This window comes from Chelonia mydas, chromosome 25 (genome assembly GCF_015237465.2).
Source record: "Chelonia mydas isolate rCheMyd1 chromosome 25, rCheMyd1.pri.v2, whole genome shotgun sequence".
Classification (NCBI taxonomy): domain Eukaryota; kingdom Metazoa; phylum Chordata; order Testudines; family Cheloniidae; genus Chelonia; species Chelonia mydas.
The window spans coordinates 6,794,182-6,813,859 of record NC_057858.1 but is presented as its reverse complement, the minus strand read 5'-3'; the positions used below and the strand labels follow the sequence as shown (position 1 = coordinate 6,813,859).

The following is a 19,678-nucleotide window of genomic DNA, read 5'->3' as shown; positions in this document are numbered from 1 at the left end:
GGGCGGGTGGGCCGGGGCAGCGGCGCAGTGGCGGGTCCCGGCCGGCAGGGGGCGCCGCGGGGCAGCGGCGCGGTGGCGGGTCCCGGCCGGCAGGGGGCGCCGCGAGGCAGCGGCGCGGTGGCGGGTCCCGGCCGGCAGGGGGCGCCGCGGGGCAGCGGCGCGGTGGCGGGTCCCGGCCGGCAGGGGGCGCTGCCCCGTAGGTTCCCCCTTTGTTGCCTTTGGCGCCTTCCTCTATATAAGCGGCTCGGGCGGCGGCGGCGCTCTCCTGGCTCGGGCGGCGGCGGCGGCGCGGGGCGGCGGCGGCGGGTCTGAGGTGCGCGGCCGGCGGCGCAGGATGGAGATGGAGAAGCGGCTCACGCTGGAGCTGCGGAACAAGAAGCCGGCGGAGGTGAGCGGGGCCGGACCCGGCCTCCCCCGACACGTGTCCCCGGGCGCGGGGCCGCCGGGCCGGCGTCTCGTGGAGCCGGCGGCTGCCGGGGGGGGTGAAATCCGTGCGGGGGGAGGGGGAGCCCTTTCTGTGGGGCGGGGGAGCCCCCCCGGCGGGGCGGGTGGGGGCGGGGGAGCCGAGCCCCCCGGCGGGGCGGGGGGGAAGGGGCCGGAGAACCCCCCCCGGCGGGGGGGGGGTTGGCGGCGGGGGAGGGGCAGGAAAAGGCTCCGGCCCCGGCTCGGGGGGCGCGTGGCGGGGCCGGCCCGGGGGGGCCAGCGGCGGAGGCTCGGCGCCAGGCTCGCTCCCGTGCTGGCGGGCCTGAGAGCCGGCGGCCGGGGCTGGGGGTTGGCGGCGTGTCGGGGGCTCCGGGCCGGCCGCGGGCAGGAGCCGGGCTGCGCACGTGTGCGGCGGGGCCGGGGCCTGGGCGCTCGGCGAGCGTTGCGGGGAAAGCCGGGCCGGGGGAGCTGGCGCCCGGGGGGCGGGATGGGGGGCCGCTGACCGGCTTCCCCCCCCCCGCCCCGGAGCCGCGTGTGTCCCGGGGCCCGCCCGCGCTGGCGGGGAGCTGGTGGCAGCTGCTATTGAAATGCAGATCCTGTTAATATGGCCGAAGCGTGACGTGCCTGCGGCCCCAGCCATGCCGGCTCCAGGTCCGCGGGGCCTTCTCCGCCTGCTGGTCCCCCCTGTCGGGGCCTGCTTTGGCCCGCGTCCCCCAAGTTTCACCGGAATCCGACCGAAAAGCGCCGGCGTGTCACCGCGCGCGGGCCCTGAAACGCTGCTTCCCTTCTCCTTTCGATCCCAGGGGTGTAAAATCAATTGGCCTGCAAATACTTGTATTGACATTTCGGGGTACAGTATGTAGAGTCGTAAAAAGCAAGTCCTTGTCAGGAACTTCGGTTTGTCCGGACTTCGCTAGTGCTTTTTATGTAGCCTGTTGTAAAACTAGGCAGGTATCTCGGTGAGTGGATGCGCCCCCTGGCAGACCTCTGTGTACCCTGGGTTGAGAACCACTGCTCTAGAACATGGTGTGTTTTTTTAAATAGTCTGTAAAACTTGCATCTGGTGGCCCCTGCCCGGACACAGTGCGGGCAAAAGACCTGTCTGGCTTCAAGATTAAACTCGATAAGTTTATGGAGGGGATGGTATGATGGGATAACATGATTTTGGCAATTAATTGATCTTTAACTATTCATGATAAATAGGCCCAATGGCCTGTGATGGGATGTTAGATGGGGTGGGATCCGAGTTACGACCAAGAATTCTTTCCTGGGTGTCTGGCTGGTGAATCTTGCCCACATGCTCAGGGTTTAGCTGATGGCCATATTTGGGGTGGGGAAGGAATTTTCCTCCAGGGCCTCTGCCAGTGTGCCCTGGAGGTTTTTCACCTTCCTCTGCAGCATGGGGCACGGGGTCACTTGCTGGAGGATTCTCTGCACCTTGAAGTCTTTAAACCACGAGTTGAGGATTTCAATAGCTCAGACATAAGGGAGAGGTTTATTGCAGGAGTGGGTGGGTGAGATTCTGTGGCCTGCGTTGTGCAGGAGGTCAGACTAGATGATCATAATGGTCCCTTCTGACCTTAATATCTATGAGTCTGATGTCTAACCATGTTCTCTCCTGGACAGTGTTAGTAGAGTGCCCTCTTGCCAGTGAGGATGGGCACCTGAAACGCACATGTGGCACTCGGCCATGTTAGATCTATCTTCAGAGAAGGTTGCATACGTCTTTTGCCTTGGAATTTGGTGTTACTGGTTAAAAATTAGTCAAGGGGTTTTATAATTTTTTTTCCATTTTATGTAACTGATGTTTATTCCTTGAGCAGTGACTGGCCTTTCCCTACTCTTCTCCTTTTTGAGAGCTTTATTCATAAACTATCTCCCCGCTTTTCTCCACATCACCCACGTGAATAATCCTGTTGAGTCTCCCTGGTGTACTTCAGCTTGTCATGACTGCTTTGCATCCTCCCTGTTATCCCTCATGGCCTTTCCTAACCGCACCATGTGTGGCATCTGGTTCCTCTGACACTTTGATGCCCCCTGTAGTATTTATTTCAGGCCTCCTGCCCTGTTCAGAGTTTGTGGTGAGTGTTGGCTGGTTTCATGGACTGCTTGTGAAAATAATATACCAGATGTCTTGTGACATCAAAAATGGATTCCACTGATGCTTGGCAGGGGCAGTTCCTGGTCTCTGAATCAGGGATTTGTCTTTGAAGCATACCCAGGCTAATACAACCCATTTCTTTCTTCCATTATCTCCCCTAATTGTTTGCATGTGGTTCAAGTGGACACTTTTTTTTGAGTTACTGGAGGTTGGGACTATTGTCACCAACAACTTTGGCTAGGTTAGGAATAAAAACACCTTTCTTCAGGCTAGGAGTCGGCTCAATTTGATTGTGCCTACATTGGTGTTCGTTGGGGTTTTCAGTTAACACTTGCTTAGGTTTTTAACTGCTAAAATAGTGCTAATGGTGTTGAACTGTCTGCATTTTTAGTGGCGTTTTCGATGCAGTTAAGTTTGCACATATATTTAGCAAACTCATTTCAGGTGTGGGGGTTTGACACCCTTTGTGCTAGTCTAGATGAGAGCCAAAGTGGCTTAGAAAGTGGATGAGTGGCTCCTCAAACCTGGCTTTTGTGGGGTTTTCTTAGCTGTTCAACCACCTTATAAAAATGCTGTTGATGACTGGGAGTAGTATGGGAGTGGGGGTTCAGAGAGAACGGTGAAGAATGGTGTAGATCCATGCATGCTCCAGTGTGACGGCTGAGACCCCAGACTTGGTTTTTGTTAATACCATAGGCGTTTTGCAATTTTTAAAATAAAAACGTTTTCATGAAATAAAGTGGAGCCAGTGTTTTGCTAGGTTTATCCCTTCACTGCAGTGATTGCAATGTCAGGATTGCAGCATTGAAAGGGCAGAAGAAAGGACAAGTGACTGGTCAGTCTTTCACTGAGCAAAAGGAGTGAAATGTAAACAATAAAGCAGCAGCAGAGATAGGGCACATTAGTGACTGTCCCTTTATTTGTATTGTGGTAACTCCCAGGAGCTCCAGTCATGGGTCAGGACTACACTGTGCTAGGTGTTGTACAAAAGAATCATTATTGGTACGGTCTCAGCAGTGGCATCGTTATGGCCTGGAATTGCAGGTGAGCATGCAGGGGGTCTTCGAAGGAACTGGAGAGCGAACAAGACTCTGGTAGCTGTTTGTAGGCTTCTGGAGAAAGAGAAGAATGAAAACGTTGATGGCCTTTAAAGCATTGGAGGGTATTGAAATCACTGGGATGCAGTGCAGTAGAGAGCTAGGCAAATCTGCCTTGATGGTGGGGACTGTTGGGGCTGAGTTCAGCTGGTGAGGAATCATTTAAAATTCCCTAGTTGGTCCTTGGTAAAAGGATTGGAACAACCTGACCTGCCTGTTGATCTGCAGGAATTCCTGGTGATGTAATCTGCAATTTTGAAGCGATTTGTGGCCTGTTTAAAACCTAGTGTGATTCTCTGCTAGGTTCCCCCGTGTTTGGCCAGCCTGTTAGCACTGTGACTCCCTTTGGGCTAGTCTCTCAGACCCAGTTCTCTAGAGAGGAGCAGGAGGCTGCTAAGCTGTTTTCCCCAGTGCTCGTTGAGAGCACTTAACTTTAATTTCCCCTGCACTCTTCCCCCATGCTCCGCTCTGATCCTCTGCTGTAGCCACCCCAATTTTAGCTGGCTGTTGTCCAGGTGCTGGGCTTGAGGCTACACCTTGCAGTAAGTATAGGAGTGGAGCTGAGTTGCCAGGCTACTGAAAGGAGTGCAGGGGTTCCTGCTGCTCAGCTCACCATTTGAACCCACAGGGTAGTGAAATGAACTTTCTCACATTGAAGATTGGAGGAGATGTCATGCCCAGTGTCCAAGCCCCAGGGAGCAAGTGCTGACCCTCTTCCCCCAGCCCTGCTTGAGATACTTCCAGGTTATGTGATTCTTCACCTTCTGGAATTGGGGCAGCTGAAAAATTCACCTTGTGAGCTGGGAAAAAGTCAAGCTAGCAGAACAGTGTTCTCTGCCTAGTGCAAATGAGTTAATGGGGAAAGGAATAAAGAACTCTAACCTCTCCCGCGTCTCCCCAAATGTAACTGAATATGTTAGGGGTGAAAAGGGAGCTGTTCCTATGTGTTTCTTAATATAGGGAAATGTGGAGGCATAAGTGGACACTGAGTGCTGTGGCTGGGTGGGAGAGATCCTGGCTGTTGGTCTCAAGGTGAAATTGCCCTACAAAACTGAGGTCTCCTGCAGTGGGAGGAGTTAAATCTCTTGGGGATGGCTGGTGCAACAGGATATGGAAGGGTCAGCATAAAGAATCGGGGATCTCTGGTAATGCCTGATCTTTGGGGAGAGGGGTTGATCAGATGCTTCTTTGAGTAACTTCTCCCTTTTCTGTAATCTTAGTCAGTTGCCTTGGCTGTTCTTTCCAGCGAGCTGGTTGGCTGATCTTTTGTCTAGCAGAGCTATTGGTGGCTAGCACCTCCTTAGCCAAGCAAGGAATGCTGCCCCCGCCTTGTGGTGGGGCCAGTTCAACTGCATTGTTGCTGGAGTACTTAGACAACACAGCTGAGCAGCTGAATCTTGAGCATTGGACTCCTGCATCCTTCAAAAGTGCTTTCTTTCACGCCTGGGTTCATGGGTGCTGGCTTGACTTGCTATAAGTACCAGGCTTTGCTTATAACAAGGCCTTCCTCTTACCTAGGGACAATCTTGAGTCTAGGTAACATTTATGTAGGGAGGTACGGTCTTGTTCTTGATTCACCCACAACTGTGTGGCAAGCCAGAGGAATGGTGTGGATCAACTTTAAATAAGGCTAGGGACGTAAGGACAATTGTGGGCATTAAATAGGACCTGATTCGGCCTAGACAAAATGCTTTCTAGGTGGTGGGATGGCAGGGGAGGCAGTAATAGCAGGAACTGGGGTATAAAACTTACAATCAACTGCAGGGTACCCTGGGTCTTTTACAAACGGAGTATTTTTTGACATTTTGCAGCACATTAGTCACTTGTACTCACTCATTACGTCAAATGTTACAAGCAGAAAATAGGAAACTCTAAAGTACGTGAAGTGGCAAAGAGGGTGGCTTGTGCTTGCTGCTTGACTCTAAAACTCTTCCCACTACCAATTTTAATGTGCCTGATAAGAAACTGTCTTTAAATGTGGGGTTAATGTGATCATTCTAAAATAGGTTAAATGGTTTTTCTGGTCAATGTGAACCAAGCAAGGTGGGATTCAAAGGATGAGTTTGGAGAGCATCAGTAGCTTTTTAGCCAAAGATGTGACTTTTGGCCTGCTTTGAAGAACATGTAGGACAAGAGCCCACTTTGGGAATTGAGCCTGTAACAACTGCTGTTGGAGTACTGGGACCCCTACTTGTTTCTGGGGTTCTTGCCATGCATGTTTGCCTATCTGACAAGTCATCAGAAGCAGCATGTGTGGCTGTGGGGTGCATGTGCATCAACTGAAGGGAGCAGATTTTTTTTACTGTGGTAAATACTGAGTGGATGTGAGGTCTGAGTGTGAGCTGACCATGTTAGAACCTGTTTATAAAAAAAAAAGTTAGAGCAGAGGAATTGTCATGCACCCCACTGTGCTGTTGTGCTCCTCAGCTGGCTGGGGGCTAGTGCACAAAGTAGATGGAGTGTCTGGCCTTTGAGCCGGGCTGGAAATGCTGCTTTGAAAGATTTTTCCAGCATAAGAGGGAAATCCAGATGGATGGAGAGATGGGACCCAAAGGGGATTAGTAACTGGATAAAACCTTGTAGTTTCAAATCTGGGTGAAAATAATTGTCATATGAAAGCTCTTTGGTGCCATATGAAATGAGATGAAATATTTCAGTTCAGCTCAGTTTTGATGCCCTTGTTAACATTTCGCTGCTTGGAAGCCACGAATTAGCTGGGCCACAGAGACTGAACTCTTTTTAGAGGTGATCCCACCATATCTTGGTGACATGGCATAGTGGCAGTGAAGATTATCACTGCATTCCCTTTAACTATGGGTAGGACTGTGGTATCTAGGGACTGCCATGTCTGGCACCTTGTACCCACACTAAGGTAAACTTGGTTTACAAGTAGTGGAGTACTTGCATACCCCCTTAACAGGGTGGCTGAGGGGGGGGTTATTTGGTATTGGTGCCTTAGACTGGTGCATGGTGCTTCAATTTTAAATCGGTCCCACTCAGGAGCTTGATATTAATGGGTTAATTTGGTAGGTTAATACAAATTGATTTTAGAGCTGAGACACTCCAGCAGTTGTAAGTGACAGTGATGGCTCCTTGTGCCAGCTGCTGAGTATTTTTCCCTCCTCCTGTAGGTGAAGGAGCTGGTGCTGGATAACTGCCGCTCGGACGATGGGAAGATCGTCGGCCTTTCCTCGGACTTTGAAAATCTGGAGTTCCTCAGCATGATCAATGTCAATCTTCTGTCTGTCTCCAATCTCCCCAAGCTCAACAAACTCCGCAAGGTAAGCTAAGGGGTGGTGCCAGTCGGACGTGAGGCTGTGCAGCCCTACCATGAGTTTTCTGGCAAATGGGGCAGTAGTGGCTGGCATTAGAGCTGAGCTTCCCTTATAGCTATTACTCCATCCCCTTGTATCAGTGCCTGCCTCCTGCTTTCAGGCACATGTGTGCTAGAATAGCCTCTTGTGATCCATTCTGAGCACACCTGAGTGTGTCAAGTTGAGCACCCAAAACTAGAGACCACTTTTGACAATCTTGGCCTCTTCCCTAAGCCTCTCCCATCACGGGGCCGTTATGCCTCTTTTTGTGCTGCAGCTACCTTACTGCTTTGAAGTGCTGAGCAAAAATCCCTTTCCAAACTGAAGTATGTTAAAGAAACATTTCTTAAAAAGCAGGAAAGGCCTGAAGCCTAAATCAATCTCCCCTTAGCCCATATGCATGGACCACACTAGAAAAATTCTGTTGCTGGTCCTGGGTGCTAACAACTGGCTCAGCACCGGTTCAGAAGCCATGGGGCCGTCTTCCTCTCAGGCATTTGCAATGAGTTCTCAACTCTTGCTGTCCTCGGCATGTCCCTCTCTACACCTGCAGCTAAACCAGCATGGGAACTTGTTGCTGACACCTGTTGTGGGTGCTGCCTTACATCCCTCAGCTGTGTGGGGAAGGGGCCTGAGCCTCTCAGGAGCTGCTTTGCTGCACATGATGTTTATATGGGGGTTAATCGAATAGAGGTGGGAGCAGTAACCAAGCAGGGTGACTGTACAGTCTCATTTAACCATTTAATAATCTTCTGTCCTCCTTTGAGAGGTTGAAGATCATATATGTGATGGCGATCACCGTATGTCCATGTGACTCCAATTTGCTGGAAAGCACTGTGGTCTTAGCAGATGCCTGCGACTCTGATCCCAGAAGCAACACTGCCTTTGGGGGGCGTACCTCATTGTGATGGGAGCTACCTGGTGGATGGCTGGCTGTGCTAGCTTCTTTCTGAAAATTTCCATCATTGCAAACACCTCTGGAGTGGCTGAATGTGGTAGGGTGGACTGAGCTCCAGGGTGGCTGTTGGCATTTTAAGCACTACCATATTTTCTGTGAAACAATGGTTGAAATGCAGGCAGCTGCCTGGAGTCTCGTCTGCAGTAGCCCTGCCACCAGTGGAGATGCAGTGGTGTGAAATCTTCTGGAAGAAAGGATTAGTGTAACCAAGGTTGTAAAGATCCTTGGCAGTTTCATATCACTGACCTTGTGCTCTGACTGGTGTAAACATGCCCCTTGTAGCTGAAGTCTTAGTGATTTCCCCCCCATGCCAGGCATGTAGGAGAGTGGAGGAGTAAACCTCACATTATTGCTTTTAACTTGGATTTTTTGGCACTGCTTCTTAACTTGAGGGATTGTTACTAGTGTGCCATATACGGCCTTGAGTGGGCTCAACAGAGCTCCCTTCTGATATGATCATTCTGCTGTTTGTGTTAGGGAGGGTGGGGTATCAGAGCTGTGCTGGAAAACTGCCCAATCCCCTGCCCTGATTCCTTATTTCCCTCCCTTTCCAAACAGCAAATATTCAGGGGGAGGAGAGGGGCTCATGTTTGCCTGCTGTGGGTTACATAATGAAGTTAAAATAGATTCTTAATCTGCAGTTGATAGGTAGCAAGGTCTAGTGGCTAGAGAACGGGGTTGGGAGTCTGGACTCCTGTGTTCTGGTCCATGCTCTGACTCACTTTGTGGCCTTAGAGAGTCAATGACTTACCCATCTACCCACATGTAAAATGGTAACGTTACTCGCCTATGTCAAGTGTTGAGATCCTCTAAAGCAATGCCTCTGAATGTTTCCTGGCAGCTGGAGCTGAGCGATAACCGGATCTCCGGTGGCCTTGAAGTTCTAGCAGAGAGGACCCCTAACCTGACCCACTTGAATCTAAGTGGCAACAAGATCAAGGACATCAACACCCTGGAGCCCCTGGTGAGTGAAAGGCCCGGTGCATGGATCTAACTGATAGATGCTGTTTCCTTTGGGGGTCATGTGGGTGCAGCTGAAGACAAACTATCTTGATAAATGTTCCAGTAGTACTTCGTGGTTCTAATGTGAACCGACGAGTTGCCCAGTGTGTGGCTGGGCTAATAGTTATTGGCGCCTCTGTCTGGAAAACCAGCAGCCAGTTGCTAAAGGAACACGAAATTAGGCTGGATGAGCAAAACTGTGGATGTAATGCTCAGTGTCCACCTGGGAAAGGACTGCTAAGGGGTCGGATGTTTGAGGTAGGTGGCACCTGGGGGTGTCATGGAGAGGACTTGCTTGGCCCCCATGGGGTGTCTGACATCAGTCCTAGGTTTTCTAAGGGGCACATACTATAAAAAATAGTATGCATGAAAGAGTTCCTTTACTATAGGTCAGGTAGTAAACCACCTGCTCCAGGCACATCCTTATATCTCCCTCATCCCTTTGCTCATAGCAAGTTTACCAGAATGGTCTCCTAATGGCCTAACAAATTAATCTTTGCAGAAGAAACTGCCGAATCTGCATAGCCTGGACCTCTTCAACTGCGAGGTGACAATGCTGATCAACTACCGGGAGAGCATGTTTGCCCTTCTGCCCCAGCTCACCTACTTGGATGGGTTTGATGCTGATGACCAGGAAGCCCCTGACTCAGACCCTGAAGCGGATGGTGATGGGCTGGATGATGAATATGATGAGAACGGAGAAGGTAAAGGGGGCTTAGAGTGGCTTTCTGTAATTGCCTCCCACCCATTTCACTAGCTGACCACACTGACCCCTCCATAGTGGTGTGAACTCATTACCAAAGTCTAATCTTGCTTTGGTAATCCCATCTCCCGCAAGCATGAACTGGAAAACCAAACTTGATTTGACCCAGCTGGGCTTGTCAGTTGACATACCTCCTGTGCATAGGTCTGTTCTGTGGCACAGGGCTTTACCTAATGTCAGTGGGGCTGTTCTAGGTTAGTTGCTTTTTCTGAGTTGGCACAGCTGTGCAAAAAAATATCTGGGAGCATTTCCTGGCTCCCTGTCCCTGGTGTGTTGCTTTGAGCACATTGGTGGGGAACCCACTCATCTCCCTCTGTTGTGGTAGAAGGTGAGGAAGAGGATGATGATGAGGAAGATGAGTTGGATGAGGAAGTCATTGATGACGAGGAGGAGGATGAAGATGATCTGGAAGGTGAAGAGGAAGAAGATGGAGTAGATGATGAGGTGAGGCTATTCTTGTTGACTTGACATCAGCGTGAGCCTTTGGGGCTGCCTGTTAGTAAATACTTCATCTGTGCTCTTGCTGATGAAAATCAGTCCTCCTGAGAAACTTTGTAATCTGGCCAAGTATGCTGTATCCTTGCCTGAAAAGTGCTTGCTAGGTACTCAACTGCTCTGGGAAGTGATGTCTGGATTCCTAATGCTGTAGGTGGGGATGGCATGAGGGGGAAACACCTTGCTGTGTTTCCAGGTGACGTTACAATTTCTCTTCTTTGTGCCCACGAGTTCCTGTCCCTGTGGGGTGAAGGATGAGGAAGGGCAGCAGGCAACAGGGTGCAAGGATGGGGGTTAATTTTGTTACTTGGCTATTTTGAGTTCCTGTGCTGCCACAGGGCAGTGTCTTGAAGTCATACTTGAAGAGACCATGAATGATGACTGAGTGGAAAAGGAATTAGATCTCTAGTCACTGGATCTTGGTCCTTGTACAAACAAAGATTCTTTTTTTAACTCAAGGAGGAAGAGGATGAGGAGGATGAAGATGACGACGAAGGTGAGGAGGGTGAGTAGATATAATTCTCCTAATTAAGATGTAGCACTCATAAAGGTAGCATTAACCATCCATTACTCTGATGCCAACAGTCACTTTCTCCTTCTGGGGGCTGAGCAATAGAACTAGACACTTCTATCTTTTATGGCAAGGAAGTCTCGCTCCTGTCACCACTGAACCAGGACACTGTCCCAGAGCTAAATAAAATGTTAAGTATTGAGGTTGGGAAACAAAGCACACAAGTCAGGAAATTCAAAGTTAGGGCTTCCACTCTGCTACTCAGTGCATCCTGTGCATTCCATGGGAATGTATTAGTTGCACTAAACATCCGTCCCAAACTGCATATTCTGTGTTGTTGCGGTCAATGTAGCATTAGAAACACGATCTTTTGAGTTTCCTTATCTTATAGTTTTTTCCAGCCATAATGCTGCATTAATTTTTGCATTTGATTTGCACATTTAAGGGAAAAGACCTAGTAGGTCTTTAACTGCAGGTGCTCATTGTTTTAAACCACTACTGAATGAGGGTGGTGAGATCCCAGAGTGTGCTAATGTAAACATGCTGACTGAACATTCAGTGCAGCTAACTCAGATTAAATCAGTCTCGGGTAGAATCCATTTTCCTTCCTCAGTGAACTCTATAAAACAAGCCATGTTTTGTAGCTTCCAGCCTCAGATCCTGGAGTCCCTGTTTCTTTTGCGACTTATGGGGAAATGGCTGACCTAACTTTACACTCTTACCAAAATACTACTGCTTTGGACTGAGGCCAAGCATGAATCTACAGCCCAAGAGAAACTGGTTAACACTAGAACTAAATTATACCACCATCCCAAGATATTTAAAACAGTCAGTTGGTATTAATAGGTTGTCAATTGCTAAAAAGCTGATCAGGTAGATTGGCAAAATAACCCAGTTCTGTGTAATTCAGTATGATACTCTGGAAGGAGAGGCTCTAATGGAAGCTCTGCTGTGTTAGCATTTTTATAAAGCACTTGTTCTAGGAACTGTGGTTTCTTTTATACTCTAGCTAGGGTCTCACTTCACTATAGGCAACAAAGCACTGGACATCTCCTTCTAACTTTGAAGAAAATTCCCTAGATAGTTGAAGACTGGATCTGGATGGGCTTACATATAGTTGATTATTTGTAAGGGTATTTATAGGAAAATGGATGTTGGCGCAACTCTTGAATGACAAATCACCAAGAATAAACTTGGCTGAGAGTCTCAAAAGTGACTGGTGACTTTAGGTGCCTCAATTTTTGGGTTCCCAATTTCACACCTTGAAAAAGGGGACATTAGAGTTCAGTTGACCACAGTATCTAAAATTTGGGCCCTCTGAAGTATCTGAAGAGCACCAAAAATCACTCGTCACTTGAAAATCTTGCCCAAGGCTTTTGCTTCGATGCCATGTAAAATGGAACAGTGGGTGGGACCCCGTACAGCAATTGCTGTGATTCTAGTTCATACTTGTTCACCTGCGAGATGTGTAGCTTAAATAGCCTGTGAAGAATGAGATCAAATGCAGTTCTGCAAGACTGCGAATAGAATTTAATTCTTACTCCCTCCCTGCAGACCTTCCACAGGGAGAGAAGAGAAAAAGAGACCTAGAGGATGAGGGAGAGGAAGATCCAGAAGATGAAGAGGATGAGGAGGATGACTGATAATCCTCGCGAGCCAATCAGTTTTACGGACTATGACTGTGCTTGTCCTAACCTCCCCGTTGTGTCCACGTGAGACTGTAAATCCCCTCTCCTGGCCCCTCCCCCCTTTGTATGGCTGCAGTGTCCACAGTATATTTTTTTAAGATGTAGAATACCGTAGGTGTTCAGGGGAATCTTTCCATACAAGACTCACTGTCAAGTATTTTATGACCAAAGGCTTTCTCCGTTCTGTGGTTTGCACAGCATTTTGCAAAAAAAAAAAAAAAGTTCTCCTCCTCCTAGAGCATCTCTCATGTCTGAAATCAGCCTTACCACATGGGACCGAGAGCTCCAGCAACCCTTTGCCATCCCACATGACCACAAGTGGCGAGCGCTCACCACCTCTGCATACATGTCCTCAGCCCAGCATTTGAAGAAGCTGCAAGCATTCTGAGCAGTGGATGCAAACTCTGCTCATGAAAGTGGACACTGAAAGCAAACAGTCACCCAAGGTGAACTGAAATCACAATAGTGGTGTGATAGTTGGAGATGCTTGAAGATACTTTGGGGGTTGGGGGGAAAGGGCTCGAGTCCCTGAGAGAATCTACTCTTTGCTGCATCTCAGACCTGTTAGGAGGAACTTTGCAGTAGCCTTGTCTCATGCTTTCCTACTTTTTTTATAAACTGGAATTTTTTTTAGCCATTAGCTACTTCTTTGTAGCTTTCAGTTCTTGGATGTCTGCAAAGCAATTCTGGTTGGCAGCTGTGAATATCTTCACTTGCCATAAGGTGGCTTTCTCCGCCCCCTGCCAACCTACACCTTCAAGGAAGGATAGGAAACATCAGGCAAGGGGATGCTGCACTGCTACCAAACTGCATTTGTCACTGTACAGAATAACCATTATCACTGTGATACACCTAACTCGGCATTCACCGGGAGACCGTGTTAGCCTAAATATTCTCAGGGTCCTTCTGGCTAGCCAGTAACAGCTCTCAGCAGTGGCCTCAGTCGCTAGCCTGGCGCATGTACACCTCTCCTTTTCCTTTTCAGAGTGATGAGAAGTCCAGCTCTTTCCCATTTATGCACTATGTGCTGTGACAGCTGTCTCTCTTCCCCTTCACCCCAGCCCGTAGGAGTGGAGCCACTGCTTCTCTGACCTGTTTGAGGCATTTTTTTAGAGCAGGGAGGGTGGAATCCTGCCAAGTGCAACATGGGATTTCTGACCTGAGTTCACATGATACATCTGTTAGTTTCTAAGGAGGGCTCTGGCCCCATGGCACCAGGGGCATTAACCAACCCTTCAGTATTGAGTGCCTAGTGATCTCTGCTCAATAGGTTGGTGAGAGTGGGGGAGAGTAACTACCTTTTAACCAGGTTTGTGTGGTGTTCCTTGAGGCTTTATACTAACGCAGATGCATTGGCACTTAACAGGGTTCTCCCTCAGCCACTGTGGGCAAATATGTCAGCACCCAGCAGTTGCACGTATTCCTCTTGCAGCAAGAAGAGAAAAATCTCACCCCCCTCCTATAAAAGGCAATTTTTGCAAAGGTGCGTTGGGTACTGCAGCACATCTGGATTTCTAGCCCTGCCCTTGTCTCTTGCATTGTACAGTAGCTATAACCATTCAGAGATGAAACTTCTGTAAAATGCAAACTGAGTAACTTATAAATGCTAAAGGAATTTAAAAAAAAATTCAGAGCAGCAGTTGATATTTTTAATTTCTTCCCTGCATTTTTTCAGCAGATTGTATGGATTTTATATTAGCCTAGTAACTGTCAGGTTTTGGTTGGTCAGACTAGTCCCAGAAATAAGGATCTTCACCCCTTTTGTATCTTTTTTTTGTTACAAAATTTGGATAAAACTTTTAATAAAGACTTCAGTTTTTAAAAACCTATTGTAATGGATGGTGTGTTCACTGCTTCTTGGGAAACTTTACCTTTCTTGAGGAAATCGGCACTGGATGTGAGACAAGGGAGTGTATCGACCACTCTTGCTCAGAGCAGGGTTTTCATTCCAGGACTCCTCATTCTAGAAGCACAGCTTATGGCTAGCTTTTCTTGTGAACGCCAGGATCTCTTCAGGAAAGCCAATGACTACTTTGTCTCTGGTTACCTTTAATAGCTAATAATGTAGGCGCATGCTCTGTATTGCTCCTTCATGATGTATCAAGTTCATCTTGGGCTTAGAAATATTCTGCTTTTTACTCTTGAAATAACTAGAATATGGAGCCTTCATTTATCTCTTTGCTGGAATGGAAGACCTGGTTAAAATCTGGAGGGCTTGTGCTACTTTATTAGCTCCATAGGGCAGATGCCCTTAAATTCCATAGGAAGAGGCCGACTTTCAGGTGTATTGAAAGGGATCAGGTTGATTGGGTGGGGAGGCAGAAGAAATTCCAGATTTCTTTCCAATCCTGCTTGATTGGCTTTTCTGTAACATCCACACTTGCCCCACAACACAATTCCTGCAGAGCATTTTGCCATGGCCAACTTGCTTAAAGGGACATTGGCCAAACATGTTGCCTAGACCACTCACGCCTTCGTAGTCTTGATTTGCAAGGACCCTTCCAATAACCCTGTCTGAGGAATTGTACTCCAGCCCTGCAGCCTACTGCCAGGGCCACTCTGGGTGCAAAGGAAATTTAGCTTCCTAAAATGAGATGGAAAAGACCCTACCAGATGAATTTCAATCTTCCTCCCTCCCCCATAACAGGGGCAGGGTTGTTCTAGTACATTGGGTTTTGCTTTGCTGGCTTTAAACAGTCTCTTCCCCCTGCCCCATCCTGGTGTCAACAAGAGGAAGTTGCGTCCCAACAGTGACTGATCAAACTGTCCTTGTCTGGGATCTGTAGGGGCCCCCGCAGCATGCTGCTGTGGCCAGCTGAGCTACCTTACGTTGTCAGGAGAAGGCCTGGCTGCTACAGTAAGGTGGCAAGACCCCGGCAACCATGACTCTGCTCGAGGACAAAATCAAGTGCTCACACTTACCCAAGACCAGCTGCGAGTTGGGAAGCAGGTACCCCCAGGAAGGATGGACAGACAACCTAGAGTGGTTCCCATAGGAGATCCAGGCTTGGGAGAAAAGCACCACCCCATAGGCCCACAATCTACAAGGAAAAAGTGGAGGGGGAGTTCTGCAGCAGGTCCTGAGCACTGGTCTACTGCAGAGCTGCTTTGGCTAGTTTCCTGTTCCACCTAGAGGCTGCTGGGAGGCAAGGAAAGTCCTGTTTTGCCAGCCTCTGATTCCTTCTGCTGGTCAGACACCCACTTTCTTCTTCCCTTCTGGTGGCCAATATGAGAATCTGGCCCTTTGCTGGGAGAGAGCCCTGATCAAGGCAGCTGTGACTCTCCTGCTCTGTGTCCCAGCAGTCTGTTCTCTCTGGGGCCTGGGCTTTCCATGAGCCTTGCAGGTGGGCAGATCTCTGGGGAAGGCACTAACTTGGGCCCAATCTCTGGGGTGGGGGGGATTGAGGTGAGGGACCATGAACAATCCCTGCTCCCACTCTGTTTCCTGCTGCTCTGCAGAATTAGGAAGTGCTTGCCCCATCCAGTTAGCTGTGTGGGCAAAGCTGCTATTGGTGAATAGCAACTTCCCTTCATAGCACCAGCAGGGCTGTGGCTGATTCTGGGAGCTTGTGGGAAAGGGAACCTGTGGCCTGTCAGATGGCTGGGATGCCCACTTTGGTTTTTCAATGCAAAGGGAAAGGCCAGTGCTCGAAATATTTAATTACAGTATCACCCAGAGGTCCCAAACCAGATCAGGATCCCGGTGTCCTAGGTGCTGTACAGACATGAGACAGTCCCAGGGACCCTGCTGTCTAAATAGAGAAGACAAAAGGTAACAGGTTAAATGGAGGCACAAGAATGACAGGGACTTGCCCAAGCTCAGTGATGCAACCAGTTCTCCTGGATCCCAGGCAGGGCCTGATCAGTATGCTGCTGCCTGCTGAGAGCTGCTTTCCCTTCCCTGGAGAGAGGGTCCCACAGCCTGACTGGCAGGAAGTTCCTCCTGATTGTCTATTTACTCCTTGATCTGCCCCAAATACCCTTTGCTGTGGTATCCATCTCGGTAAGATGCAGGCATGTCCTCTCCTCTCCCCTCCCCAGCCGACTTGCTGAAGCTGTTCCCACAACCCAGCCCCTCACAGCTGCGCTCCCTCTGGGCTGGCTGGGTGGAGTGGGCTTGTTGCTCTCTGGGCTCTCTGTTTATGCTGCCTCTGCATTGTGCCAGACTCCCCCCCTTTGTGAATTCCTCGGGAGCTGAGGGCTCAGCTGTGTGCCAGCAGGGAAGAGGGGTCTGGCTCTCCTGCTGGCTGACTCATGCAGGGTGTAGTTGCCATAGGCAAGTCTGAGGAAGGCTTTGCAGTTGAAGCTGCCTGGACAGATAGCTGCTGGAGGAGGTGGGGAGAAGGAGGGAAATTAACCCTTCATGGTCTTGGAGGAACTGCTCAGCAGCTGTGCTGGGGTACAGGGAGTCTCCTAGCCCAGAGTGGCTGCCTACCCCTGTGTAAGGTAACTGTATAGTTCCCCGTTACCACAATACCCTGGGACCTGTTCTCATATGGCACTCACCACTGTGGTATGCGAATGCCTTCCACTAGAGCAGTGGTTCTCAAACTGGGGGTTGGGACCCCAAAGTGGGTCATAACTAGGCATGTAAATATTGTTTAAAAGTTAACTATTTAAGCAGTGAATTATATTGTTTAACTGGCTAACTGATTCAAGGGAGAGGGGCTGGGGCTGCTCCGGGCAGTGCGGCTGGGGTTGGTGGGCCAGCTGGCCTGGGGTTGGGGGTTAACATTTAGGGTGGGTTAACTGGTAAGACTAATGCTTACTGGCTAACCATTTAATATTTTAAATCCCTCGTCAACCCTATTTTAATGCGGTTGCCAGGGCTAGCTTAGACTTGCTGAGGCCAAAGCCTGAGCCCCCCAGCCTTGAGCTCAGGTTACAGGCCACCTGGCTGGGGCTGAAGCTCTTGAGCTTTGACTCCTTCCTGCCCAGGGCAGTGAGGATCAGGCTTTGGGCTCCTCCCATCTGGGGTGGTGGGACTTGGGCAGACTCAGGCTTTGGTCCTCCCTCCTGGCGTGTAGTCATTTTTTTTTTTTTTTTGGCAGAAGGGAGTCACAGTGCAGTGAAGTATGAGAGCCCTGCACTAGTGCGTCAAGCAGTGTGATGTGCGTCATCTGTCTTGTTTGCTCCTGTCCTCTTCCCAGGGGGAGACTTGAGGGTGGGTGGAGCGGTTTGTTTTTGATGGGGTTTTGTTTTGGATTGTCTTACTGGTCCCATTGCTCTGTTTATGCTGGAGCAGGCAGGTCAGAGAAATGTGCTTGGTCCAGGCCATGGCATGCCTTGATGAAAAGGACCGAGAAGCCGGTGCAGAGAGCAGCAGACAGGTTTGATGTGCTCACATTAGGCTGCGCTGCTGAGGAGCTGGGTGCAGAGTTCCTGAGGGCTGGTGGCCTCCTGCCCAGGAATAGGGTGTTGCTATGGTCCAGCTGAGTGGGGATGAAGACTGGTATAAGTTGATGCCAGAGCATCATTCACCAGGATAGGACAGGCTCCCAGCCAACTGGCGATGATAGCAAGCGTCACTGTGAGCCTCCTGAATTGACCAATTGTGGGGGTGAAGCTTCAACCAGGGCCTGCGTTACAGCTGCAAACTCTTCAAAGTGCTTTCCTTGTGTGCCTCCTCTCCTCTCCGCACCCCAGCACCTCTGCCTTCCTCAGGTTGAGCCATGGGGGAAGGAGAAGTAGAGCTGGGTACCATCTGCCTAGCAGTGCTAGTTGAGTCCCTGGCATCTGATCTGCTTCACCTAGTGAAGGCAAATACAGCCAGAGTCAGAACTGAGCCTTGGGGGAAAAAGGGTGTGTGGGAGGTGGAGTTGCATGATGGAGGGCCAGTTTCCATGCTGCAGGTAGCCAAGTATTTAAATCCCTTTTACAGCTGAGGCCCAGCAAGAGAAATTTGTTCAAGGTCCCCCAGGGCTGGGGCAGACCCTGTGGCGGGCAGACTAGCTGCCTCCCTCCTGCATTAGCCTGCCCCTTATCCACAGGTGGGTGTGTGACTCCGGCAGCTTGGCTCAGTCCTCTGCTGAGCATTCACCCTGGGCAGCTGAGGTGGGGTGGCTTTCCCATGGGACAATAGTGCCATTGTTTGTATTTCCCAGCCCCAGCCTGTGGAGCAGGTCGGGGAGTGAGATGGTGCCTTGGCCCAGTTTGTTGTTGGGCCACTTCAAGGGCCATGCTTTGCTCTGTGGAAAGCAATAAGTAGTAGTGTCCCCCCAGTGCTGTTCAACATATTCATCAATGATCTAGAAAAAGGGGTAAACAGGGAGGTGGCAAAATTTGCAGATGATACAAAACTACTCAAGCTAGTTAAGTCCAAAGTAGACTGTGAAGAGCTGCAAAGGGGCCTTACAAAACAGCAGATGAAATTCAATGTTGATAAAGGCAAAGAAATGCACATTGGCAAACGTAATCCCAATGACACACAAAATGATAGGGTCTAAATTAGCTGTTCCCACTCAAGAAAGAGCATTGTGGATAGTTCTCTGAAAACAGCCACTCAATGTGCAGGGGCAGCTAAAAAAGTTAACAATGTTGGGAATCATTAGGGAAGGGACAGATAGAAAATAGCCTATCTAAAGCCATGGTATACCCGCAGCTTGAATACAGCATGCAGGTCTGGTTGCCCCAGCTCAAACATGATCTATTGGAACTGGTACAGAAAAGGGCAACAAAAATGATGAGGAGGCTGGAACAGCTTCTCCATGAGGAGAGATTAATAAGACCTGGGCCTTTTTAGCTTGGGAAACAAATGACTAAGGGAGGAGGGGTATAAGTGGGGGAGGCAGGTCCTATAAAATCATGATGGGTGTGGAGAAAGCAAATACATAGGTGTTATTTACTCCAGCTCATAAACAAGAACTAGGGGTCACCAAATGAAATGAATAGGCAGCAGGTTTAGAACAAACAAAAGGAAGTATTTTCATACCAACACCCAGCGGAACTCAGCCTTGGCCTTCACAGCACCCTTTGGCAAACAGCATTTAAAAAATAACTAGGTAAGTTCATGGTGGGGGTGGGAGTAGGTCCATCAATGGCTATTAACCAGGATAGGCAAGGATGGTGTCTCTAGCCTCTGTTGGCCAGAAGTTGGGAATGGGTTCTAGGGGATGGATCCCATGATTACCTGTTCTGTTCATTTGCTCGGAAGCACCTGGCATTGGCCACTGTCAGAAAACGGGCTACTGGCCTCGATGGACCCTTGGTCTAACCCACTGTGGCTGTTCTTACGAATGGTGAACCTAGCACTGTGGTTGCTTCCAGGCTGCTACTTGGGTGGGTGGTAAAGAAGAGGCTGGCAGAGCGTAACTGATGGGGCTGTGC

At 49.5% G+C, this 19,678-nt stretch overlaps 1 protein-coding gene across 4 annotated transcripts; it reads left to right on the top strand.

Moving 5' to 3' along the window:
- Positions 1-204: 204 nt before the first annotated feature.
- LOC102936047 (acidic leucine-rich nuclear phosphoprotein 32 family member B) lies at positions 205-14,181 on the top strand. 4 transcript variants are annotated; one of them, XM_037885473.2, is made up of 7 exons: positions 205-388; positions 6,753-6,902; positions 8,735-8,857; positions 9,398-9,599; positions 9,984-10,102; positions 10,613-10,658; positions 12,219-14,181. In XM_037885473.2, the coding sequence occupies exons 1-7, from the start codon at positions 335-337 to the stop codon at positions 12,305-12,307; spliced, it is 783 nt and encodes a 260-aa protein (XP_037741401.1). In that variant the 5' UTR covers positions 205-334; the 3' UTR covers positions 12,308-14,181. The 4 variants fall into 4 exon arrangements, with proteins under 4 accessions (XP_037741401.1, XP_037741402.1, XP_037741404.1 ...); XM_037885474.2 differs by having other exon boundaries at positions 218-388; positions 9,987-10,102; XM_037885476.2 differs by having other exon boundaries at positions 229-388; positions 9,987-10,102; positions 10,613-10,649.
- The last annotated feature ends 5,497 nt before the right edge of the window (positions 14,182-19,678 follow it).